Source organism: Pan paniscus, chromosome 8 (assembly GCF_029289425.2).
Source record: "Pan paniscus chromosome 8, NHGRI_mPanPan1-v2.0_pri, whole genome shotgun sequence".
Classification (NCBI taxonomy): Eukaryota; Metazoa; Chordata; class Mammalia; order Primates; family Hominidae; genus Pan; species Pan paniscus.
The window spans coordinates 59,952,337-59,976,342 of NC_073257.2; the positions used below are offsets into that span (position 1 = coordinate 59,952,337).

At 48.6% G+C, this 24,006-nt stretch overlaps 1 protein-coding gene across 1 annotated transcript; it reads right to left on the reverse strand.

Moving 5' to 3' along the window:
- Nucleotides 1–32: 32 nt before the first annotated feature.
- On the reverse strand, nucleotides 33–19,544 carry RBP3 (retinol binding protein 3). The gene is made up of 4 exons (XM_003809049.5): nucleotides 5,965–19,544; nucleotides 3,970–4,160; nucleotides 1,967–2,109; nucleotides 33–399 (listed from the first exon to the last, which is right to left on the reverse strand). Exons 1-4 carry the CDS (start codon nucleotides 9,016–9,018, stop codon nucleotides 44–46), a joined length of 3,744 nt encoding a protein of 1,247 aa, XP_003809097.2. The 5' UTR covers nucleotides 9,019–19,544; the 3' UTR covers nucleotides 33–43.
- Between the last annotated feature and the right edge of the window lie 4,462 nt (nucleotides 19,545–24,006).

Sequence of the window (24,006 nt, forward strand, 5' to 3'; positions counted from 1 at the left end):
AGAGGTTCTGTCTGCCCTGGGGCTCTGCCTATGGGGCCCTTCCCTACAGGTGGTCCTGCAGGCCTGGGCTACGCTTCACCCTCAGCTGGTTGTGCTGGAGCATCTCCTTGGCCCTGGCGAGAGCCTCTTCTGCAGGGACAACCACATGGGGTGTCACCCCCACCCCTTCCCAGGAGCTGCCATCCGAGGCCCCCACAGAACGGGCCGTGGGGATAGTGAGGTAGAGGTTGGTGTCATCCACGTGGTAGGTCTGTGGTGGCTGGCAGCCCCCACTGGTCACCTCCCCAATGACCAGGGCCCGGCCCAGCCTCTTCATGATATAGGTGAACTCCTCCGCGGTGCCGGCCGTCACACTGCTGGTCAGAATGACCATGCTCTTCTTGGAGCCATAGCGTTCACCTGGAAGACAGAAGGCCCTTCAGGATGGGGGTCATGTCAGGACCCTGGAGCACCTGTCTTCTCTATCCTGCCTGGGCCTGCAGTGATGGAGGAGGCCCGGGGGTTTAGGTCTGTGTCCTTGTGTCCACTTGTGAGCCACTTGACTTCTCTGAGCCTTGATTTCTGCATCCGTAAAATGGGGACAAGAATGCATGCCCAATCACGAGGATTTCAGTGCTTGACAACTCCCAACGAGGCCTTTTTATGCCAAGTGATAGGAAAGGCTTGACTCTCCTGAGAAAGGAGCATCCTCTCTCTTCATGAATAATGAGAACACCTAAACTGACCTGACTTCCTTTTCACTTTGGACTCAGAAAAGCCCAATTTGTGATGTATAAGAACAACTCTCCAGGACAGCACTGTCCAACAGGAATGCAACGTGAGCCAGAATGCTGGCCATAGATGTCATTTTAGGTTCCCTAGTAGCCATGTTAAGCAAGCAAAAAGAAACCCATGGTGTTAATTTTAATCATGTTTTGTTTAAGCCAATGTATCCAAAATACATTCTTTTCAAAATGTAATCAAATAAAATTATTAATGAGGTTTTCTTTTCATAATGTCTTCAAAATCTGGTATGCACATTACACTTCCAGCACATCTCAACTTGGGAGAGCCACATTTCAAATGCTCGGTGGCCGCAGGTGGCTTGTGGCTCCCGTATTGGACCTTGCGGTTTTGGGGCCTCATTATCTGCAGAATTGAGTCTATCTTTAACTTCCAGTCTTGAACATCTATTTGAATTTAGAATTCACCTGGTTCTGATTTGCATTTACACTTGTAATATTATTGAAAGTATGTCCTAGGAGCTACAGCAAAATGCCTGTGTATTACAGAAGCATGGACATGAAAATGGTGGGGTGTTTCTCTGGTCACAGGCACACCCCCATCGGTCTCTCCAGTCCTTTCTTGTTGGGTAGGAGCACAAGTTCCTTGGTCTTACACACTGGGCAGGGAAGATAGATGGAGGCCATCCACCCTGGAACGGGGCTTTGAGAGTTATGGTTCTGTAAAGCTCAGGGCCTGCCTTTGCTCCTATAGCCACTGCTCTGGGCCCAGGGCAGGGAACAGAAGCCCGATCAGCATCATGACCTTTCCAGGCAAGTTTGTGGCACTGTGGCTTGAGAGCTCAAGTACGGTGAGCACTGGCAATGCCCACTGGGGTTGGTGAGGGGCAGGGAGAATCCTTCAAATTCTGCATTTGTCCTACAGGCTGGTGATTATGGTGCTAAGCCTGGGGGAAATTTTGGTATTAGACAAACTAATATTCACATTTTGGGTTTCACTTATTAGCTGCATGACCCTAGAAAAGATATTTGACCTAGTCAACCCCCCCTTTTTTTTCCTCTAGAAAACGGGCATAGTGATACATGCTTTTCAGGGATTCGAGATCATGCACATCTAGTGCCTGGACTAGGACAGGGCCTTACATTCTGGTTACTATGACTTTTACCTACACCCAAGCTGTCTTTCCCTGGTTTCCCAGAAGCTTCTAGAATGACAGCAGAAAGGAGAAAGCTTCTCCACGTACCTACAACCTGGGCGTGAGTCCAGAGTTCACTGACAGAGTCATCAGGCCGGCTGTAGATCTTGTCCAGCAGAACTGGAGGGCCTTCATCAAAGAAGTAGGAGCACAAGATGGGAATGGAGGATGTGGGGCCACCGATGTTGAACCTGAAGGATGGGAAGCAGAGCCTGTTCAGGGGCTGAGCTCACAGTGAGGCCCTCTGTGCCCCTCGGGGAGGCCAGGATCTTTGTCCCATGGAGGGTTCTAATTCTTGGCAGCCTCAGTCTAGTGCCTCTTCCTCCTTTAGAATTCCATGGGTTGGCATTTTCCAGAGTATTTCCAAGAGTACTAGTCTCTTTAGAACAAGAAACTTAGTGATCAAATATGTTATCCTTTCCTTCTGCTATGTAATTAATACATGTTAATATATTAAAGGCCCTGACAAGTCCTGCAGTCAGAAACTTGTTGATAAATTTCCCCCACTTATTGACCATGGACTGCTCCCCTGCACCCATATCTTCCTATGAGTGGAACACATTTTGGGAAACATTGTTTTTCCCGTTGCATTCTGTGACAATCTTATGACACCTACCAGCTGTCTTAGTTCAGGTGTCTTAACAGGGCACTTAGTGTATTGAAATATTCAGGCTTGTGGAGCTGCACTGGGAGCAGGGGAGCCTGTATTTCTCCCAGGCCATTTAGATTTGTCCCACTGTGTGACCTCGTTGGGCCCCTGTCTCCCCACTGGGGCTAGCGATGTGTTAAGGAGCCTCGTCCAACTGATGGCCTGGGATGGCCTGGCTGGGTTCGGGGCCTGTGATGTCAGTGTCTGAACCTCCAAACAAACCTCAGGGGTGGGAGGGTCTTTAAGCAAAGTGCACTTGCAGGCTGGGGCCATCTCCTCTTTAAAAAGTGTAAATGGCATATTCAGAAGAAAGAGACTTAGCATGAGTGTCATTTGGGTGCTCAACAGAACTTCTAAAGAATAAAATGATCACAGAGACCCCAGGAGCCTCAAGCTCAGGCTGTGAACACACACAGAACTGGAGCCAGGGCTAATGTTTTATCTCCCAGGGAGGAGAAGCAGTGGGTGCAGGACCGAGAGCCACCTAGTGACCACTGAGAACCATGTGAGTGAGCGCTGAGGGCTAGAGAACTGGAGCTGGGTGAATGCTTCTGGTCTGCCACCCCCTGCCACTTCTTTCAGACAACACGGGAGCATGGAAGGGTCCCTTCTGAGGAAGGCAACCTGCCCAGGGAGGGTGCTGGGGCATGTCCACCAATGGACCCCAGAGTCATGGGATGCCAGGTCTGGCCACTGCCTGAGGGTACTCATCCACCTCCTACCCCTGGTCCATGATGTAAACTCATGACATATGAGGCACATTTTTACAGAAACAGAGGGGAGGTGGCTAGCTGAAGACATCCTTCTGACAATCATTTGGTGATGCAAAGAATTCTTTTGTTAACAATAGTGATTAACTTCTAAATTTTCCCTGTGTGATTTCCAAATTCTGCCTGTACGATTCATATGACCAGGGTTGTCATGTGTTGATTTTGTATGACGTGAGGCACACTCCCAGGTGGGGGGCCTGGCTGTCTCACACACCACTGACCATCAGAATCACCTGGGATGCCTGTCAAATAGAGATTATCGGGCCTGTCCCCTGGAGCTTCTGAGTCAGTAAGAGGGGAGTGGGGCCCAGGAATCAGTGTTTTTAACATCTCCTTCCTCTCCTCCCCACTGAATCCTATGACCAGGCAAATCTGGGGTAATTCTCAATCTGGAATGCACATTGGAATCACTGGAGAAGCTTGCAAAAACTACCAGTGCTGGGCCCCACCTGCAATGACAGCAGATCCGCTGGGCTAGCTGGCCGAAGCCCTGATAGGCAGGAGGCCTGGCCCCCCTCAGGTCCTCTGCTGTGTCACAGGGTTCCTTTTCTTCCCTGCTGTGGCCCATAGCTTTGACTGTCCCCTGGCAGCCCTGCGTCCTGGCTAGGAAGCACTGACCCCTGGCCACTGACCTCATGTCGATGATCATGGCATCCGTGTGCATGATCTTCTTCCAGATGTGCTCCACCAGCAGCCTGGAGACCTGGGTGAGCAGCTCACCGTCCCCAAACATGTCAAACCTCAAGTAGCCAATGTTGTCCTCAAGCACGTTAGTGTGGAAGGAAAACTTGATCAGCTCTTCAAAGACTTCAGGGGAAGGGATCTGTAAGAGTTGGAGGTCCTACTCAGTGTCAGGAGGAGCAGCCAGTTTTAGAGCCCAGGAAAGCAGGCGCCATGGATCGCCTTTATGTCATGGGAAATATTAAGGGCATGGGACAGGAACTAACATTTCTGAAGGAATTAGTAGATACCAGGGACTTTCCCAGTGGCATGTCTGGGATGTGACATGCCACTGGGACATGTGTGATCTATGGGCAGCCTCCTTGCAGAGGATGCTCCTGTCTGCCACCCACATGCCCTGGTGTCCTGAGCTAGAAGGCCCAGGAATGGTCTCCCCTCTGACCTCTCCAACCTTACCAGATACTTCCTATGTCTCTAAGCTGCTCCACTGGGGCAGGATTGGAAGATGTTAGTTACCTTTACCAGGCACCTGGCCCTGTACTAAGCACTTTGTAGAGCTTATCGTCATCCTCACAGCCACCTGTACAGGAGATAACACGATCCCCATCTTTTCCATGGAAAAACTGAAGCACAGAGAGATTAAGTAACTAGTCTCAGGTCACACAGTCAGTAAGTGGTGGAGCCAGAATCTGAATCCACATCTGACTCCAAATCGTGAACCTTGGCTATACTGGAAAGGAAGGAGATGTTGATTTGGAAACTGGGGATTCTGCAAGCCTAGCACAGGCTACTCACACGTGGATGCACCTCCTCCTCCCTCTCTAAGGCTGCTGGAGGGAGGCAGGTCTTGGTGAGATTGACAGGCAAGGAGACTTCGTTGACAGAGACACTGCCCTCCAGGCCCTGCCCTGCCCTCAGTCACAGCTCTCTGGCCTCAGGCCACTCCCCTCTGTTCCTCTCCGGGCCTCAGTTGCGGAAAATGGGGATGACAATTCTGTAGTAGATGCTTTTGGCATTCTCAGCCCCCTCTGCTTTCAGCTGCACCCGACCCCACTGACAGGCTCTCCTATAGCACAGCCCTGCCTTTCCACCCTTAGCTCAGGCCTTCTCCAAGAAGGGGGAGCCTGCCCCACCCTGAGGCATGTCTCAGGGCAACTCTTGGCCAATGCGGGACAGGAACCACTGGGCCCTGCCTGCAGAGGGCTATGCCTGGGAGCATCCCTACACTCGTCAGGGTCCTGGCTTCAGCAGAACAGCTTTGAGGCACCTGCCTGTCAGCTTCCCAACCCACTCTCCCTGCTCCCTCCTTCATGCCTGCTTCAGTAACCGCCTCCCAGACAAAGCGCCTGCACCCAAGCCCTGGTCTCAGACCCTCCTTGCAAGGGATCCCATGGCAAATGCTGCCCTGCCCAATTGTGACGATGCAGCAGACCACAGGTAGAACAGCGTGGAGGTGTGAGTGCTGCCTAGGTGGAGCTCTCGGCCAGCGTGGGGCACTTGGTGAAGTCCATTGGCCACCTCTGACAGGTGTTGGCCTCTTCCCTAGCACTGACAATGAGAAGCCCTGCCAACACTCACCTTCCACCCAGCCAAGGCTGAAATGCCTTCTATCCCAGGAGCTTCCGAACTGGCTTCCTGTGAGTATTGGTTGGCTTTCAAACTGGCTTCCTGTGAGGTGGGTGCAAAAGTAATTGCGGGTTTTGCCATTGAAAGTACTTTTGCACCAACCTAATATGAATGTTTTACAGAGGTGTTCAGCAACCCCAGGGTCACAGAAAGTGGATGGAACAGGTTGAGAAAGAGGAAAGGACTTGACCGGTCAAAACTTAAACGTGAGAACAAATCTAAAAGCCATTGTCACGCACTGTGCACAGAGCCCTGCATGTGCGGACAATGGGTCAACTCACTCCCAGGACTGGGCTCAGCAGGTCTCTCTTGGGTCTCACCTGCATGGGCACAATTCCAGGAATGCGGTCCTTGGCATTCTCAGGGATATGGGCTACCTTCAGGTGTGGGTCTCCGGAGAGCATCTGCAGGTCAGCCCCCAGGATCTCAGCCAGGGCCACTTCTGAGGTCACCCTGGAGTAGCGGCTCTGCAGACCACTCAGTTTGGTGGTCATCTTGGCCCCCAGCTCGGCAGAGGCGTAGTTATCAGCCACCAGCTTCCCGGCCGTCTGCAGCACCGTGGGCACCTTGGCACGCAGAGCCACTATGTCCTGGGCTGTGGAAAGGGCTTCGCTCATGGGCACAGTGATGTCGGGCTCCACACCAGCCAGGTCCCAGGCCTTGCCTGTGGTGGCACTCAGGGCCATCTGGGTGGGCATGGATGCATATAAGGGGCTGCTGCCCACCTGGTAGATGCCCACAGAGAGTGCCCCTCCGGCCGTGGGCTCCCCAATGACCGTGGCCCGCTGCAGGTCCTGCATGGTGTGTGCAAAGGCCTCGGCCGCAGAGCCACTGGTGTGGCTCATCAGGATGTAGAGGTCCTTGTGTGAGCCGTAGCGCTGGCCCGCGACCTGGGGCAAGGTCCACACCTCCGTGACTTTTGAGGTGGCCCTGTCAAAGACAGAATACAGGTGCTGGCGGGGCTCTGCCTCAAAGAAGTAGGAGCAGAGCAGCGGGATGGCCGTGGAGTAGCTGCCAGGGTTGTAGCGCAGGTCGATCACCAGCGCAGCCGTGTCCACCAGCTGTTGCCATACCAGCCGCACCAGCTGTGGCCCCACGGCCTTCACTGTCTCCAGTTCAGCCATGGCGTCAAAACGCAGGTAGCCCAGCTGGCCAGGCAGCACCTCTGTCTTGAACAGGGCCTCAATAAGGTAGGTGAGCTCCTCTGGAGAGGGGACAGCAGGGGGTGGTGGGGGTGCTTCCTCTACCACCAGCTCGCCAGGGCTGTGGAACACTAGCAGGCGGTGGTCCCCAGACACCTCCTGGAGGTCTGCTGTGAGCTGAGAGGCCAGAGACTCCAAGTCCACAGCTGTGCGGTAGGCGCCCTGGGCCAGCTTGGCCCGCAGGAGGGCACTGGTCTGCCCCACGACCTCTGGCCGAGCATAGTGGGCCTCCAGCAGGTGCCCTGTGCCCTCCACCAAGGCCCCCAGGCTTTGGTGGAACTCCAGCACTTCCTGGGCTTTGTCCAGGGCCTCCTCGGCCAGCACGATGGCATCGGGCACCACTCCACCACCCAGCCAGGCCTCGCCGTGATTGTCGATGAAGGTGAGGACCGGCACGGTGAGCGCGAGGCTGCCTTCGGGTGTGTCCAGCAGCGGCACCGTGCGGGTGTGCAGCAGGTTGCCCGCGGTGATCTCACCTACCAGCGTGGCCCAGCCCAGCGACTGCATAAGGAAGGCGAACTCCTCCGCGGCCGTGGCGGTGCGGTGGCTGGTGAGCAGATAAACCCCACGTTGGGTGCTGTAGCGTGGGCCCGGGAGCTCCATGTGGCTGAAGTGCTCCTGCGTGATGTTGGTGCGGCGATCATAGGTGGTGAAGAGGTGCACGGGGCCGGCCTCAGGGCCCTGGAAGTAGGACAGGAGCAGGGGCACAGCAGAGGATGGCCCTCCAGGGTTGTGGCGCAGGTCCATAATGAGGTGCTCCGTGTCCTGTAGCGGCTCCCACACCTGGCGCAGGACATATGGGGCCAACACACCCAGGACGGAGGCGTCAGCAAAACTATCGAAGCGCAGGTAGCCCACATTGCCCGGCAGCACCGACACCTGGAACACAGAGTCCACCAGTGCTTGCCGGATAGCCTCGTCCTCAGGCAACTCTGGGGCCACCCCTGGTGAATCTTCGGCTGCAGCGTCGGGCGCGGGCCCAGAAGGAGTTTCTGTGGGCCCGATGGCTCGCACCAGGAGCCTGGGATCCTCAGACGCAGCCTGCAGGCCGGCATTGAGCTTGGTGACCAGATCTTCCTCGGAGACCACCGTGGAGAAGTCCATGCTGGCCAAGTGCTGCAGCAGGGTGGGCACACGGTCCACCAGCGTGTAGTAGTCCTTCAGGACCTCCTGGAGGCAGTGGACTACCCCTGGAAGGGCGCTGCGCAGAGTGAGGATGGCCAGGGCTTTCTCCAGGGCCTGCTCGGCCGGAGTCCCCACACAGGGCAGCACCCCGCTGCCCTCCCACGTCTGGCTGCCTCCACCAAGGGGCCCCAGGGACCTGGACACGGGCACCGTGAAGAAGAAGTCAGACTCGCCTATCCTCAGCTTCCGGAGGTCCAGGGCCCCTCCCCCAGTCCGCTCGCCCACCACAATGGCCCTGCGCATCTGCTTAAGGATGTGCGCAATGTCCTCGGCCACGCCCCTGGTCTGGCTGCTGGTGAGGACCACCACATCCTTGTCGGCACCGTACCTTTCTCCCAGGACCTGGGGCAAGGTCCAGATCTCCGTGGTGGTGTTGGAGGGGCGGTTGTAGATAGTGTCCACGTGCAGGATGGTGTTCCCTGGGTGCAGGTAGGAGATGATGTAGGGAATGCCAGAGACCTGGCCTCCTGTGCAGTGCCGGAGATCCAGCACTAAGGCGGAGGTGCCCATGAGATTCCCCCACACGTGGGCCACCAGGAACTCCCCCATCATGCTCAGCACCTCCTGGCCCGGGACGCTGTCCACCCGCAGGTAGCCCACATTACCCTCCAGAACCTCATGGCGGAGGCCCCTTTGCAGCCAGGCAAGCAGTTCCTCTTCTGAGAGGCTGGTGAGTGCTGGGACTTGTGGGGGAGGCTCGGGGGTGCTGGGCTCATAGGAGATGACCAGGCGAGGGTCGTTCAGGGAGCTCTGCACCCCGGCTGTCAGCACACTGGCCAGCGTCTGCGGGTCTGAGATGCTCAGAATCTCATGGCTCTTGATGGCCTGCTGGATGGCTTCCTGCATGCCCAGCAGGTTCTCCGGGAAGCAGTAGTTATCCAAGAGGACCTTGGCCATGTCCAGCACCAGGCTTGGCTGGAACAGGTGTGTGGGGCCAGCCAGGCCACAGAGCAGCACGGACATGAGCAGAACCCATTCTCTCATCATGGGGACCCAGGGGGAGGCCTGGCTCCTGCACAAAAGCTCCCTGGACTATGTGCAAGGCCGTGGCCCTGCTCTGTGCAGCTGCCTTCTGCCCTTGTCCTTCTCAGCTGGTGGACAGAAGGTCTGGGGCTAAACTCCTGAGTTGGGGCAAGGCTTCCAGCTCCAGTAAGCCTTTAATCCTGTCTAATTCAAGCACATCAACCCTGGGTATCGGGGAGGAGTGGCCAGGGTGGTTTGACCCAGAAGGTACATTGCATCTTATCTTGCCGTGTTGTGTCTGCATATCATAACATTAATCACTGCCATTATTTTAGTTCCTGCTACATGCCAGACACTGTGCTCCATCCTTTACAAGCTGACAGTTTCCACCAGAGCCTTGCAAAGTCCAGTTATTGACTTGCAAGTCCTCCTTGGAGAACTGGTTCTGCCACTGTCTCTCCCGTGGCCTCAGGGAAATGTCTTAATTACTTATTGTGTAGATTAAATGAGAAAATATGTGTAAAGCACTTCTTCCCAGTACCCAGTAAGTAGGAAGCACTCATTACTGGTAAGTTATCTGTATTAGATATTACCTCTGTTTCATAGCTAAAAAAAAAACAAAAAACAAAAAACAAAACAAAACAAAACAAAACAGGCCAGAGAGTTCTGTAACTAATAGAAGCCCATCGTTTTAGGTGTGGACAGATAGGGGGTGCAGCAAGAAGAAGTCCTTGGGGCTACAATTGGCCCATACAGTGCAGAGGCTGAGTCTGAGGCTGGCATCAGCCTCAGAGCTTGAGATTTATTTCTATGTCCCTTTAATGCCTCCAGGGAACAGAACGGGTCCCTCTACAGCTTTCTAATGCTGGGAATGATGTGTCTGGACCACCACGTAGGGTGTGGAGTGTAGAGGCGCCCACCTTCCAGACATCACAGGACTAGTGTTCCCATTCAAATGAGGTTAGCTCTGAGAGTTAATGGCTAGAGGGGACTCCTGCTTCTTGAAGGCTCAGCCCACAGCCTGCAGTTTGCAGGGAGAATCAAGCAGGAAGTCTTGGGTCTCCGTGGTCCCAGGCTTCACATGGAATCCAGATCATTCCTCCTGACTGCATAAAGCACAAGAAACAGGGAAAGGTAGACTGCTGAACTCTTCAGATCCCAGCTCCTGCCACTTCTTATAGAAATAATGTGGGTGCTGCTTGCAACTGACTGGCTGTAGAAATCCAAGAAGTCCTGCTACGGGGTCGGAACCTGGAAGCCCTGCTTTGCCGCTGAATGCCTCTGGAGATGGGCACTTTCCTCACTTAACAGACAGACAACTACGGCCCAGAGAGTGGTCACAAGGCCAGGGCAGAGCGTTGGGAGAGCTGTCCCAAGCTGGCTCCAGCAACACCGCCTTGGCTGAGCGGGCAGCAGGCAGGCGCCCCTGTGTGCCTCAGCAGGCAGCTGGAGAAGGTGGTCTCAGGGACGTGGGCTTTCTCTGCACAGCTGAGACCCACAATCTGCTCTTTGGAAATCATTATCTGAGGATGTTTACCAACTGCTTTATGAAGGCCAAAGAGGTCAATTAGCTAAAACAAACATATTTTTAGCTCATTAGGATTTGTGTAATGCTCAAGTGACATATGGTCACATCACTCCACCGTATGCAGCCAATGGAAGTGAGCCTGATTTACGATGAGAATGGGGTGGGGCTGGGATGCTGCCAACACCTCCGGATGAATGCACTCCTTGCATATCCTTAGCCCTGCTGGGAAGCCTGGGCCTTCTCCTCTGCCTCCACTTGGAGAATCACAGTTCTGAGCATGCACTTCCGTGTCCTCAGAGGGCACTTGTCTGCCATTGCTTGAGTCCAGGCAAAGCTTCTGGCCCAGAAAGGGCTTGGGGGAGAACAGGAGTAAGACTGTCTTTGGGGAAAGGATTCCCTGGAGTCTTACTAAGATGTAGTTTCAGGATAGGACTGTCTGGACCTATCACTGGGATTTGATTTGTGTGGCTAGCCCAGAGCCTTAAGAAGGACATGAGAAAAAATCAGTCTGTTGCAAGTCCCTGGGGTGCCTGAGTTGGATGGGGCATGGGTAGAGAAGCAGTGCTTCTCCTGTGGGTAAGGCCCAAGCATGTGGAAGAGCAAGTTCTGTCCTCAGAGTTCTCCAGACTCCAGGGGGCCAGGGTGTCCTTGCCCTCAGGCCGTGGGGGGATGTAGGAAGATGGCAGCCAGCCTCCTTAGCTCATGAGGAGAATATGTTCTGGGTAAGTCCCCAGAGTGAAAGCCGAGAGCTCTACATCTTCCCATCCAGTCCCTGACAACTCTAGGGCCAGGGTGGGTTCAGAGAGTCCACTTGATCCTGGGGGCTGAGTTTTGGAGTTGGAGGGGGCTGGAAGGCCCTGCACCCCCTCACTTATACAAATGTCCTGTGGGCAGAGCTGTGCAGGGTAGCTTAGAAGCCATCCTGAACTGAACTGGTGAGAACTGAATAGGTGAGTGGGTGAGATCTTGATAAGGTGACATGAGACCTTGATCAGGTGACATGAGACCATGATTAGGTGACTCGACTGCTCTGAGCCTTGGCTTCTTCAAAAGGGAAAACAGAATAAGGAGAAAAGCCTCAGTATTGCTGGAGGATTAGGTGTTTCCCTCCTAGAAGTTATGAAAGGAAGTTGAGGATGTAGGAGTTGGTGAGGGGCAGCTTGGGTCTGCCTGGGATTAGAACACCCCTGTGGTATTAGGGAAAGTCATTCCAAGAGGCTGGGGCTGCCCTGGAGACCCTGGAGTCCTAGGGCTTCTTAGGCTCCAAACCTTTCCTGGGCCTCTACATATCTAAGGAGAAATGACCAGACCCAGGCTCCAGAGCCCAGCCCTGCAGCACCTGCAGCGCAGGTTAAGAGGGGGACAATGACACATCAGGGCTGCTGCAGGGATGGTCAGGGAGCAAGCGGAGCTGGGCAGTACAGGAAGGAGCGTCTTGCCTATTGCATCACAGATGTTGTCTTTTCAGTGGCCAAAGCCCTCGTCTGTCTATTGTTTTATGTTAGTTTTCCCCTCGATGTTTTATAATGGAAATGTTCAAGTGGTACAGCAAATATCTATATGCTATCATTTAAAGAAATGCTTTGACATGTTCACATTTTAAAGAACTTATCCGAGCAGATAGCGATTCATGAATCTGGTAGCTCCCCACAAGAGGCGGTTTGGGGCTCTGCAAGGGAGCACAAGGGGAGGCTTCCACAGGGTGAAGGCAGAAGTGGAATAAATATTACAGATGCGTTGGTTGCTTAGCGTTTCAGCCCTTGCATGATTTGGGACATCCTAGTGGAAAGTTCGAGACCATGCAACTGATGTCCAGTTGGCCATCAGTGGTTGGCTGGACTTAAGCTTCGGTTTCTTTTAAATTAGCTGCTTACAGTAAATGAGTCTGAGTTAGATTTCAATTTGCTCTTGTAGGAAATCAGGGCGTTAGAGCCACCTTAGTTTAATGGTTGCCTCCCTAGATTCTACCACAGACATTTTATTACCCCTTTCTCATCTCAGCTCCGCCTCACTAGCCTCTTCTACCCTGCAAGCCTCCTCTCCCCTGCAAACCAACACATTTTTAAATGCACTTCAAAGCAAATTGAACCTTGACTTTTTATTCATTTTATGTATTTTCATTTTACTTTTTTCTTAAATCAGAGGAGTAAAACATACTCATTTTTGTAGAAATGTGCAAACAAACCTTTTCCAAAGCTTTTAAAATCCAGCCTCCTTTAGTAACAAATAATCAGCATTGAATGTCTAGCCATTGTCACCTGTGTCTGTGTACATGCATGGAGGTGCACATACAGGAGAGATCCATCCACACATCTATGGGCACCCCATCCATTTGTCCATCCTATTGTCAGCCGTTTATTAGCGTAGATGATAATTTGCATTTTGTTTTACTCACTTAAACATACAACACAAACATCCTTCCCAGTTGAAGTATACTCATTAAACTCATCCTTTTAATGGCTACATGTAGTCTGGGGATCCCTAATCTAAAAATCTGAAATCTGAAATGCTCCAAAACCTGAAACTTTTTGAGCACCGACACAACACCACAAGTGAAAAATTTCACACATAAGTACTTAACACCAACTTTGTTTCATCCAAAAAATTATTTAAAATATTGATATAGTTACCTTTAGGCTATGCATATAAGGCATACATGAGGCATAAATACTGTGTTTAGACTAGGGTCCCACTCCCAAGATATCTCATTATGTACATACAGATATTCCAAAATCCAAAAAGAATCTGAAATCTAAAACACTTCTTTCTCCAAAACTTTCAGATAATGGATACTCATCCTGTAGTAGTTCTTGATGATTTACTGACCTGTTCCCTTTGTGAGGCATATTTTAAGCTTTTTCTGTTTTTACTTCAATATTGTTTCAGCGATATTGCGATAAATGTTTTTGAAAACGCGTTCTTAAGGGCCTAAGGTGCTTTTTTGTTTGTGGATAAATTCCCAAACTTGGGCTTGCTGAGTCAAAGGGCATATACACTTGTTTGTTTCCTGTATTGTATTTTTTCAGTACCTTTTAAATTATCTAATAAGTACGTCCTTTTTTCACTACTTAATTGATGTATAATTAACATATAATGAACCTATTTGAAGTGTATCATTTAGTCAGTTTTGATACATGCATACACCCCCGAAATTCTCACCGCCACCTGGGCAACATATATTGCTGTCGCCCTCAAGTTTTCCTGGTGCCCCTTTGCTCCCCAGTCCCCTCTGCATTCCCATATCCAGACAAACATGGATTTACTTGCTGCCAACACCATAGATTAGCTTGTAGCTTCTAGAATTTGCTATAAAAGAAATGATACCATTTTTTTTATCTGTTTTCTTTTGCCCAGCATAATGATTGTGGGATTCGCCCATATTGTTGAGTGTACCAATAGTTCATTTATTTTGTTTGCTGAGTAGCCTTCCATTGCACAGATGGACCACAATTTGTTATCCATGCACCTGTCGATAGCCCTTCAGGTTGCTTCCAGTGATGAATATTACAAAGAAAGCTGACATGAGCCAGGTGTGGTGGCTCTCGGCTGTAATCCCAGCACTTTGGGAGGCTGAGGTGGGCAGATCACCTGAGTTCAGGAGTTTGAGACCAACCTGACCAACAAGGTGAAACCCAGTCTCTACTAAAAATACAAAAATTAGCTAGGCATGGTGGCGGATGCCTGTAATCCCAGCTACTTGGGAGGCTGAGGCAGGAGAATTGCTTGAACCCAGGAGGCAGAGGTTGCAATGAGCCAACATTGCGCTACTGCACTCCAGCCTGGACTACAGAGCGCGACTGTTAAAAAAAAAAAAAAAAAAGAAAGCTGATACGGATATTTGAGTGCAAGTCTTCGTGTGGATGTGTGTCTTTCTTTTTGCTGGAGTAATATAATACCTAGGATAGGAATGTATATTTAACATTTTAAGAAATGACTCAACTGTGTTCCAAAATTTAAATTTCTACCAGCAGCAAGAGACTACCAGTTCCTCCACATTAGTGGCAACAATTGGTAAGGAGAGACATTTAAATTTTAGCCATTCAAATAGGTATGTTGTGGCATCTCATTGTGATTTTAATTTGTATTTGCTTAACAATTAATGGCGTTGAGCATCTTATTATGTATTCATTGGCCACTTGTATGTCTTCTATGGTGAAATCCATGTTCAAATCTTTTGCTCATTTGTTGGGGAAGGGAGGCAGTTGTTTGTCTTATTATTGATAAAGTAAAAGTTATTTTTATGTTCCGGATGTAAGACTTTTGCCTGATATATGTGTTGCAAATATTTTCTTCGAGTCCATGCCTTGTCTTTTCATGTTGTCAACTGTGTCTTTTGAAGATTGAAAGTTTTTCTTTGATGAGTCCAAATTTATCATTTTTTCCCTTTACGATTGATGTTTTTAGTGACACAGCTAAGAAATCTTTGCTGATCTCAAGGCCACAAAACCTTTCCTTTAGTATTTTGTTCTAGAATTTCCACAGTATTAGGTTTCACGTGAGTCTATGATGTATTTTCAGTTAATTAGATATCCAGTTGAGCCCACGCTAGTTGTTGAAAAGACTTTCCTTGTTCTAGCGAATTGCATTGGCATCTTGATAAAAAAGCAATTGATCGCATCTGTGTGGGCCTATTTCTACACAGTCTATTCCACTGCGTTCATCTATTTGTCTGTTTTCTACCCACATCACACTCTCTTGTTTACTACAGTTTATAATATGTCTTGAAATTATGTAATCTGAGTCTACCAACTTTGTTATTGTTTATCAAAATTATTTTGGCTATTCTAGTTCCTTTGATTATCCATATATATTTTTGATTCAAATCATTGACTTTACAATCAGATTATTGATTGGGATTGAATTGAATGTATAGATGAGTTTGCAGACAATTTACCTCTTAACAATACTGAGTCTTCCAACCCATGAATACGTTATATCTCTTTACTTATTTAGGCCTTCTTTGATTTATTTATCAGTGTTGTGTGGTTTCACTACATAGATCATGCAAATATTTTGCTAGGTTTATACCCATGTATTTTGTGGGTGTTTTTTTTTTTTTTGGTGCTATTGTAAATGGCACTTTTTCTTTAAATTTTAATGTCCAGTTATTCATTATGTTTTGATCATATATTTTACAACTTGCTAAACTCCTTCATTTATTCTAGTATACATTTGGAAGATTCCTTGGAATTTTCTAAAGGGGTGTTCATGTTGCATTTCTTGATTGACAACTTAAGGATGCTATTTTTTTTTTCTTCTTTTTTTGAGACAGAGTCTCGCTCTGTTGCCCAGGCTCGAGTGCAGTGGCGTGATCTCGGCTCACTGCAAGCTCCGCCTCCCGGGTTCACGCCATTCTCCTGCCTCAGCCTCCGGAGTAGCTGGGACCACGGGTGCCTGCCACGAGGATGCTATTTTTTAATCTTGCCTTATTGCTCTTGCTAGGGTCTCCAGTGCCTTGTTCGTGATCTTAGGGGGAAAACGTCCAGTTTACCATTAAATATAAAGTTAGCTGTAGATTTTTTTTTGGTAGATGCCCTTTATCAGTTGAAAATTCTTTTCTATTCCTAGTAATTTGAGAATTTTTTAAAAATCATGAATGAGTTTTGAATATAGTCAGATGCATCTACTAACATGATGTTTTTTCTTCTTTAGTTTGTTAACATAGTTAATCATATTGACTGGTTTTCTAATCTCGAACCAGCCACTCATTTATGGGTTAAATCTCACTTGTTCATGATGTATTAGCCTTTGAATATGTTCCTGGATTTAATGTACTGGTATTCTGTTGAGGGCTTTTGCATGGTTATAAGGAATATCGCTCTCAAGTTTTCTTTTCTTTTGGTTTTGGTATCTAGGTAACGTCTACCTCATAAAAGTGTTGGAAAGTAATTTTTTCTCTTCCTATTCCTCCCTCTTTCTATTTGCTGGGAAAAGTTTGTATGGAATTGATATTATTTCAAGTACTCGAGGGGCTGAGAAGTATTGCGCTAAGCATGAAAGGAGGGCTGGTTGGGCTTATACCTTATTCCTACTTTTCGACTGAGCATTTCACAGTTTTGTGTCATCAGAGGAAAACGATAACTGAAGTATCAGAACATAGATTATTCCAGCTGTTAATGATCTATATTAGAAAGTATTCACAGCCTCAAAGATGACATCACTTGCCTGATGTCAGTGATTCCAGCAGGAGCTGGAATCATGAGGGTGCATTACCCACTGCTACCTCCAGGGGGTGCTGTGTGTCAGGCAGCAGAGCCTAGGGCCTTTGAACCTGGATGAGTTCTGAGGTGTGTAATGGGTTCAGAATAGTGACCAAGTTCCCAACAGCCAGGGGCTCATCACCCACACAGTGGTTGGGTGGAAGGATAGAAGCCCCTTCTCTGCAGGATGGAAGCCCCTCGGAAGCACATGGCTGTCCTGCCCCTCCCTGCGCGACACCTTTTCTGTGCAGTGAGGACAGAAATTCAAGTTTTCAGACAGAGTAAATTTCGGCCAGAGCTATCCTAGAAACTGAACACAGGAGGGCGGGGCCTTAGGCTGTTTGGAAGGCTTGATTTGCACAAAGAAATGAGGAAGCAATTTGCATCTGGAGAGAATGCATGAATGACACTGTTTAACAGGAAGGTAAGACCACAAGGCTAGCGACCCAGGATCGGAGTCGGGTCCCTGCTGTCTGAATCTGCAGGGCATGTGCCGTGTTTATGGATGATGCCTTCACCACTCCCCACCCAGGCCATTTCTCCTAAGCCACTGCTCCTTCTGCTTTGGGGATGAGGAAGCTGGGGCTCAGGGAGAGCACAGAACTTGCTCAAGAGCACAGAGCTGAGGAGACATGGACCTGCTAAAGAGAGAGAGGATCCCACACACACTGCCCTGAGCTTTGGTTCCTGTTTGTGTCGTAATCCCAGGCACGGACCTGTGGCAGGAGGTGGGGTGGGGAGAGAGGCTCCAGCAGGGACTAGGACCCCTGTGGCTGTGGCAAGGCTGTGTCTCCAGTAACTGCAGGGCATTAGTCTAGAGGAGACGGAGGAGATGGACCCCGCACTGACAGATGCAGGGGTGAAGCCTGAACCCAACAGGCAGAGCACCCCGGGCGCCCTTCAGGAATCCAGGCCATTAGGTGGGATGACACAGGGGGCTTGGGAGTCGTTAGTGGAACACAGCCTTGGGAATCTGAGAGCAGGACATTGCAGGGTTTGGGAAGCAGGGTTCACCGGGGAGGCCTGAGAGCAGGGAGGGCTCAGGGCCCAGGGCTGGCTTAAAGTCCAGGGAGCGAGGCTGGGTCCACTCATCGGGATGTGGGCTCAACATGAGGACCGACTTCTGGGCAAGGCGGAGTACGCAGGGAGCAGGGGGTGCGAAGTGTGGCCAGGCAGCAGGAGGCAGCCTTCTCTCTCTCTTGCCTAAGGTATCTGATGTGGAACTGATTCAAGGAAGTGGGAATGTTGGTCCAGGGGCTCGGGGTGGTCTAAGGCAAGGAGGTCCCTAGCAGACACTCACAGGAGTCATCTTCCTCTCTGAGTGTCCTCCTTCATCAGCACCCTAGGCACTTTCTAGAAGCTGAGCAGGGATGCTGAGGTAGGTATCTCAGCGGAGCACCACATCCACGAAGCCCTGTGCCGGGCGCTGCCCTGACGGTCCTGTGCTTTGGAAACCTGGGCTTGTGTGTCCTGAGCCTTGCTGCAGAGAGGACTTGGTCTACAGGGGCATCTGTTTCCCCACCGGTGGATCTGTCTCTGAGAAGAAAAGCCTGGAGTCTGTCATCTGAGGACAGCCTAACCGTGAGGGATTGGAGGAGATGCTTTGACTCATAAAAGGGAAGGAGTAGCTGGGACAAAGGCAGAATGGCTTTGGAAAATACTTACCACTTCTGTTTGTACCCTGTCATGAAGATTGTCTCGTTTAATCTTTTTTTTTTAAATGATTTTCTTGAGATACAATTCACCCATTTAAAGTATATAATTCAATGATTTTTAGTATTCACAGAAATTTGTGACCATTACCAAAATCAATAATATTAGAACATTTTCATCACCTCAAAATAAAACCCTGTAACCTTCAGCTCTTACCCACTATCCACACCTGCATCCCTGCCTCCCAGCTCTAAGAAACTACTCATCTACTTTCGATTTCTATAGATTTTCCTGTTCTGGAATTTTTCATGTGAATAGGATCATATAATATGTGACTTTTTGTGACTGGCTTATTTCATTTAGCAAAATGTATTCAAGGTTCATCAATGTTGCAGGTTCATCCATGGCTCACTACAGTCTCCACCTCCTGGACTCAAGTTCACTCCTTTTTATGGTTGAATAATATTCCATTCTATGCATATGCCACATTTTGTTTATTCATTCATTAACTGATACAAATTTGTTTTTTTTCCACCTTTTGGCTATTATGAATAATTCTGCTATAAAAATGTCTGTATAAGTTTTTGTGTGAACATACATTTTCATTTCTCTTGGATACATGCCTAGGCATGGGATTGTTGGGTCATATGGTAACTCTATGTTTAACTTTTTGAGGAACTGCCAGTTTTCCAAAGAGACTGTATAATTTTGCACTCCCACCAGCAATGTGTGAGTTCTGATTTCTCCACAACCTTGCAAACAATTATTATCCAACTTTTTGATCATAGCCATCCCAGTGGGTGTGAAGGGGTATCTCATTACAGCATTGATCTGCACTGCCTGATGACTGATGATGTTGGGCATCTTTTCATGTGCTTATTGGCCATTTGTGTATCTTCCTTGCAGAAATGTCTATTTAGATGATTTGCTTATTTTAAAAATTAGGTTATTTATCATTTTATTATTGAGTTGTAAGAGTTTTTTATATATGCTAGATTCAAGTCGCTTATCATATATGTAATTAGCAAGTATTCTCTCTCACTCTGTGGATTAATCTTTCACTTTCTTGAAGATGTCCTTTGAAGCACAAAATGTTTTCATTTTGATGAAGTCCAGTTTATCTAATTTTGCCTTCATTGCTCTTGATGTCATATCTAGGAATCTTTTTCCAAAGCCAGGCTCATAAAGACTTACCCCTATGTTTTCTTCTAAGAGTTTTAGCTCTTATTTTTAGGTCCTTGATCCATTTTGAGTTAAGTTTTGATTATGCTGTGAGGTAAGGAAGCAAATTTATTCTTTTGCATATGGAAATCCAGTTGTACACCATGTTCTCATTTAATCATTACAATCCAGAGATATCATGAGCCTATTCTTTAAAATAAACATCTCCCTTTTACATCCCCGCTTTAAGGAGTCTTATGGGGAGATGTAAAACGGAGATGTTTATTTTAAAGAATAGGTTCGTGTGATTGTGGGAGATGGAAAGTCTGAAATCTGTTGTGCAAGCCCCAGCAGACTGCAAATTCAGGCAAAAGTCGATGCTGTAGTCTTGAGACCAAATTTGACAGGGCAGGCAGCTGGCTGGTAACTCAGACAGGGTTTCTCTGTTGTAGTCTTGAGGCTGAATTGCTTCTTCCTCAGGAAACTGCTCATCAGGCCTTCAACTGATTAGATGAGACCCACCCACATTATGGCGGATAATCTGCTTCACGTACAGGCTACTGGTAGCAAACGTGTATCACATCCACTAAATACTTTCCCAGCAGCATCTCAACTAGTGCTGCACCAAACAGCTTGGCACCATCGGATAGTCAAGTTGACATAAAATCAGTCATCACAGGTAGTATGGTTGCCATTTTTTAGGAGAAGAATCTGAGGCTCGGAGAGGTTAAAAGATTTCTCCAGAAGCACAGTCAGTCTAAACATAAACTGGATTATCACGTGCTGGGCGAGGAGTCAGGAAAGGGAAATGGGAAAATGTTGGTCAAAGGGTACAAAGGATACATAAATTCCAGAAATCTTCTGTGTAGCCTAGTGACTGTGGTTAATAATGCTGTATTGTATACTTGAAAATCATAAGAGAGTAGATCTTAAACATTTTCACCACAGAGCATGTAGGGTGATGGATATGTTAATTAGCTTGATTCAATCATTTTGCAGTGTATACACAAACATCACATCGTATACTGCAAGTATATGCAATTTTATTTGTCAATGACATTTCATGAAGCTCAAGGATAAAAACGACACTTGGACTGGAAGCTGGCTCCTCAAGGCACTCCGTTCTTATGCCCATATTAAGCCTCTCTGTTCTGAGAACAGTCCAGGCTTAGGGAGCACTTGAATTCTCAGAACTCCAAGTAGGTTCCAGGAAAAAATACCATCTCATTGATGGCAGACACACACATTGTGTGAATGGCTAGAGTTTCTCTAAAGCATACATTCCTCCTCTCACTGTGCCTGAACTCTTAGTCACAGCAATGTGGGGTGCCAACCTCGTTTAGGAAAGTTCTTCCATGACGTGGCCTCTCTCTTTGTGTTTCTTCCTGCTGTTTCCCCTAAGCCCATCAGACGTATGCGTGTGTCTGAACCCCAGCAATAAACAGGCATTAGGATCTTTTCCCTGAGAGCCGCGGGCACTTGGCTTGTCTTCGGGAGGCTGTGGCTGCCTGGCAGACGGAGGGCCTGGGGGTGTACGCGCGGCAACTTCCAACTCAGGTATGACTAGAAAGGCCAATGGCACTAGGAAAGCGTGGGAAAGACAATGAAGAGAGGAAGGAAAAAAAGAATGAGGAACAAATGAAGGTTTCAGGTGACAGAGAACGCCGTGGCTCAAATGTTTTCCTGAGCATTACACACAAAGAGAAGCAGGCAAGGACAGAAGTGCAGGCTTCCCGAGAACCTGGGAAACATTTGTGTATGTGGCACTTTGTGGATGATGAGCAAGGACCCAGTGATCCATGTCCCCTGGCTGTGACCATGCAGCCAGTACGTGACCTGGTCAGGATTTGAACACAGGCGGGGCCAACCCTCCCTCCGCACCCTGACAGCCACCCTGCTGTTTCCAGTTGGCCTCTGCTATTGGCTCCTGAGCTGCCCCTGACTGGGGATACTGCATAACATCGTCCAGTACCCTAGTACTAGTTACACAGGAACAGCAGGCGTTAACCAGAACCATGCCAGGCAAACTAGGATGATGGTCACTGAGCCAGAGGAAGAGGTGGCCCAAATACTGCCTAGTGGGAGCATTGTCCAGAGAAGGGAAGAAGAATGGCCCAGCACTAACATAGATGACCACAAAAGGTGCCAGAGGTTGGGCTGCAGCATGGCCTCCAGGATTTGAGTGTGATGTGGGGGTACTGAGTGCTCACACACTCCCCACCTGGCTCACATGAGGTGGTCACACCTCGGGCATTGTCGGGGATTTGAAAAATGTTTGCAGCTTCATGCCTTTTGGGCTGGGTCTCCCTTCATTTTGTGTCCACTGCTGAGCCTCAGAGTGCCCGGTCCAGTTTGGCCTGGGGACAGTCTGTTGCTTCCAAGAGTCATTTCCAGGGTCAGCTTCATTTTACTGATGCTGAGACCTCCAAATGCCCTTAGTACTAGGGATGTCACCCCCCACCAACCGAGGAGAAATGTCAATGCTCAAGTTCAGAACACCAGGAGACTGGGAATGCAGATGGACTTTGAGACCTCTCTTCCCTAGCTTTCTGCCTACACACTCTCCTAAGAGCTAACAGGTCAGTAAGAGACATCAGGCATGAAGATGTCAGTGCAATGGGGGGACAAAGTCACCCAGAACCACCTACTCTCAACACCAACTCATTCACTTCCATTCTTTTTTCCATGTATGGATTTTACAAAATCACAGAAGAAAAAAAGACCATTATCAATTAAGTGACATGTCTTTTTGACATTCTTCTCCTTCCTGCCATTTGCTGTGTGTCTTTCTGGTCCTTTTATGAACTACTTCCTTATATATAAGCATATCCTTGGAACACAGATGCTCTGTGGGTTTTTATGTATGTGCCAGATATCACATGCCACTCCGCAACATGCTCGTTTTGCTCAGCACTATATTTTTGACATGTAGCCATGTGGGTGTGCATCAACTAGGATGATTTTTAATGGCTCTACATTATGTCACCATAGCCATGTATCACTCTTTAGTCAATTCTTCACTGACTGATGGATATTTGGTCTGTCACAGTTCGGGTTTCCAGTGAAACAGACAGAGATGGGACTGGCTGCAGGAAGCATGCAGGTGGCACCCTAGGGAGCTGCACTTGTCAGGAGGGGAGGGCCTTGGACTGCACAGAGAGAAGGAAAGGTTGAGAGTGATGCAGCTGCCATGGACCTCAGCCAATTCCAAGGGGAGTGGGGTTGTCTCTTCAAAGTCACCCCAAATTGAAGCCAGAGCCAAGCCTTCATGCCCCCTAAGCCATTCTCAGATGGAGATTGTCCTCAGGGACGAGATGAGACCTGGGCAAGTTGCTCCCTATAGGCTATTGAAGGCAATTCCAGGGGAAGGGGTCCTGATCTGGGCAGGTGCTCGGCACCCACTATGAGGCCATGGCCAGCCTTTCATGATTGCAAGTGATGCTCCAGTGCTTCTCTCTGAAGTGCCTGTTTGCTCATGTGCAAGCATGTCTCCAGAATGGGCGTAAATAAATGGAGTTTCTAAGTGTTTCATCTCTATTTGATGCTGCTGAATTGTCCTCCAGGATAACTGAAGCCATGACTGTCCCACCAGCCACTGATGATAGTGCTCATTCCTCCCCTTACCAGTGCCAATATGCTGTATTGTTACATGCTTTCATTTTTGCAACTCTAATGAATATAGAACGGAATCTTGTTATCATTTCCATTTGCTTTTCCATAATTATAAATAAGGCTAAGCACACACATAGACAACACTCTGATGCAAATTCTCTCTTCTACTTCTGACTTTGGCCCTGAATGTAAACCACAGCATCCTCAGACACAGTTTCTTCTCTTCCTTTCTTTCTGCCTCAGTTTGCCCAAGAAGAGAGTGTTTCCTCTGAGCCTTTTAGTAGTTTCAGAAGTTGCCTAATGCATCAGAAAGTCCTGTTGCATGCATGTGTGAGCCTGTGTGGGTGTGCACATGTGTGGTGCACATATGTATACATGCACACATGCATGCATGCATGTGTTAATGTGTGATGTGTCCATGTGTGCACACAGGTGATGTGTATGTAATCAGTGAGAAGTTTCTGTTAAAGAGTCTTGCAATACTCATACTCTTTGAAAGAGGAATCTTGACTCAGAGCCTCTATCCTAAAAAGTATATGAAATATAGAAATATTGAATATATTAAGTTATAATGTAATATATTAAATTATATATGGTGTGTCCATGTGTAGACGTGTCCACGTGTAGTGTGTGGTGTGTCCACGTGGACATGTGTATCCAGCTACGTATCTAGGGCGGGTATGGGTGAGGGAGCTGTCATTCCTGGTCAGGCTCTGCTTCAATTCAAACCTGTGTTGTTTGAGGCAAAGAGGCTGGTATCTGGGTAACTGAAGACACACACAATCTTGTTTTCTTTCTATCTCCTGCTGCCCCTCAGCTGTGTGTCCCAGTGACTTCTGGAGAAAAATTGGATGCTCT

What these genes read in the sequence shown, in the direction of transcription:
- RBP3 (XM_003809049.5), bottom strand. Translation starts at nt 9,018, where the DNA reads ATGATGAGAGAATGGGTTCTGCTCATGTCCGTGCTGCTCTGTGGCCTG. An exon ending in CTGGAATTGTGCCCATGCAG is followed by an intron (nt 4,161 to 5,964) that starts GTGAGACCCAAG and finishes CAACTCTTACAG; the next exon opens with ATCCCTTCCCCTGAAGTCTT. An exon ending in GACTCACGCCCAGGTTGTAG is followed by an intron (nt 400 to 1,966) that starts GTACGTGGAGAA and finishes TCTGTCTTCCAG; the next exon opens with GTGAACGCTATGGCTCCAAG.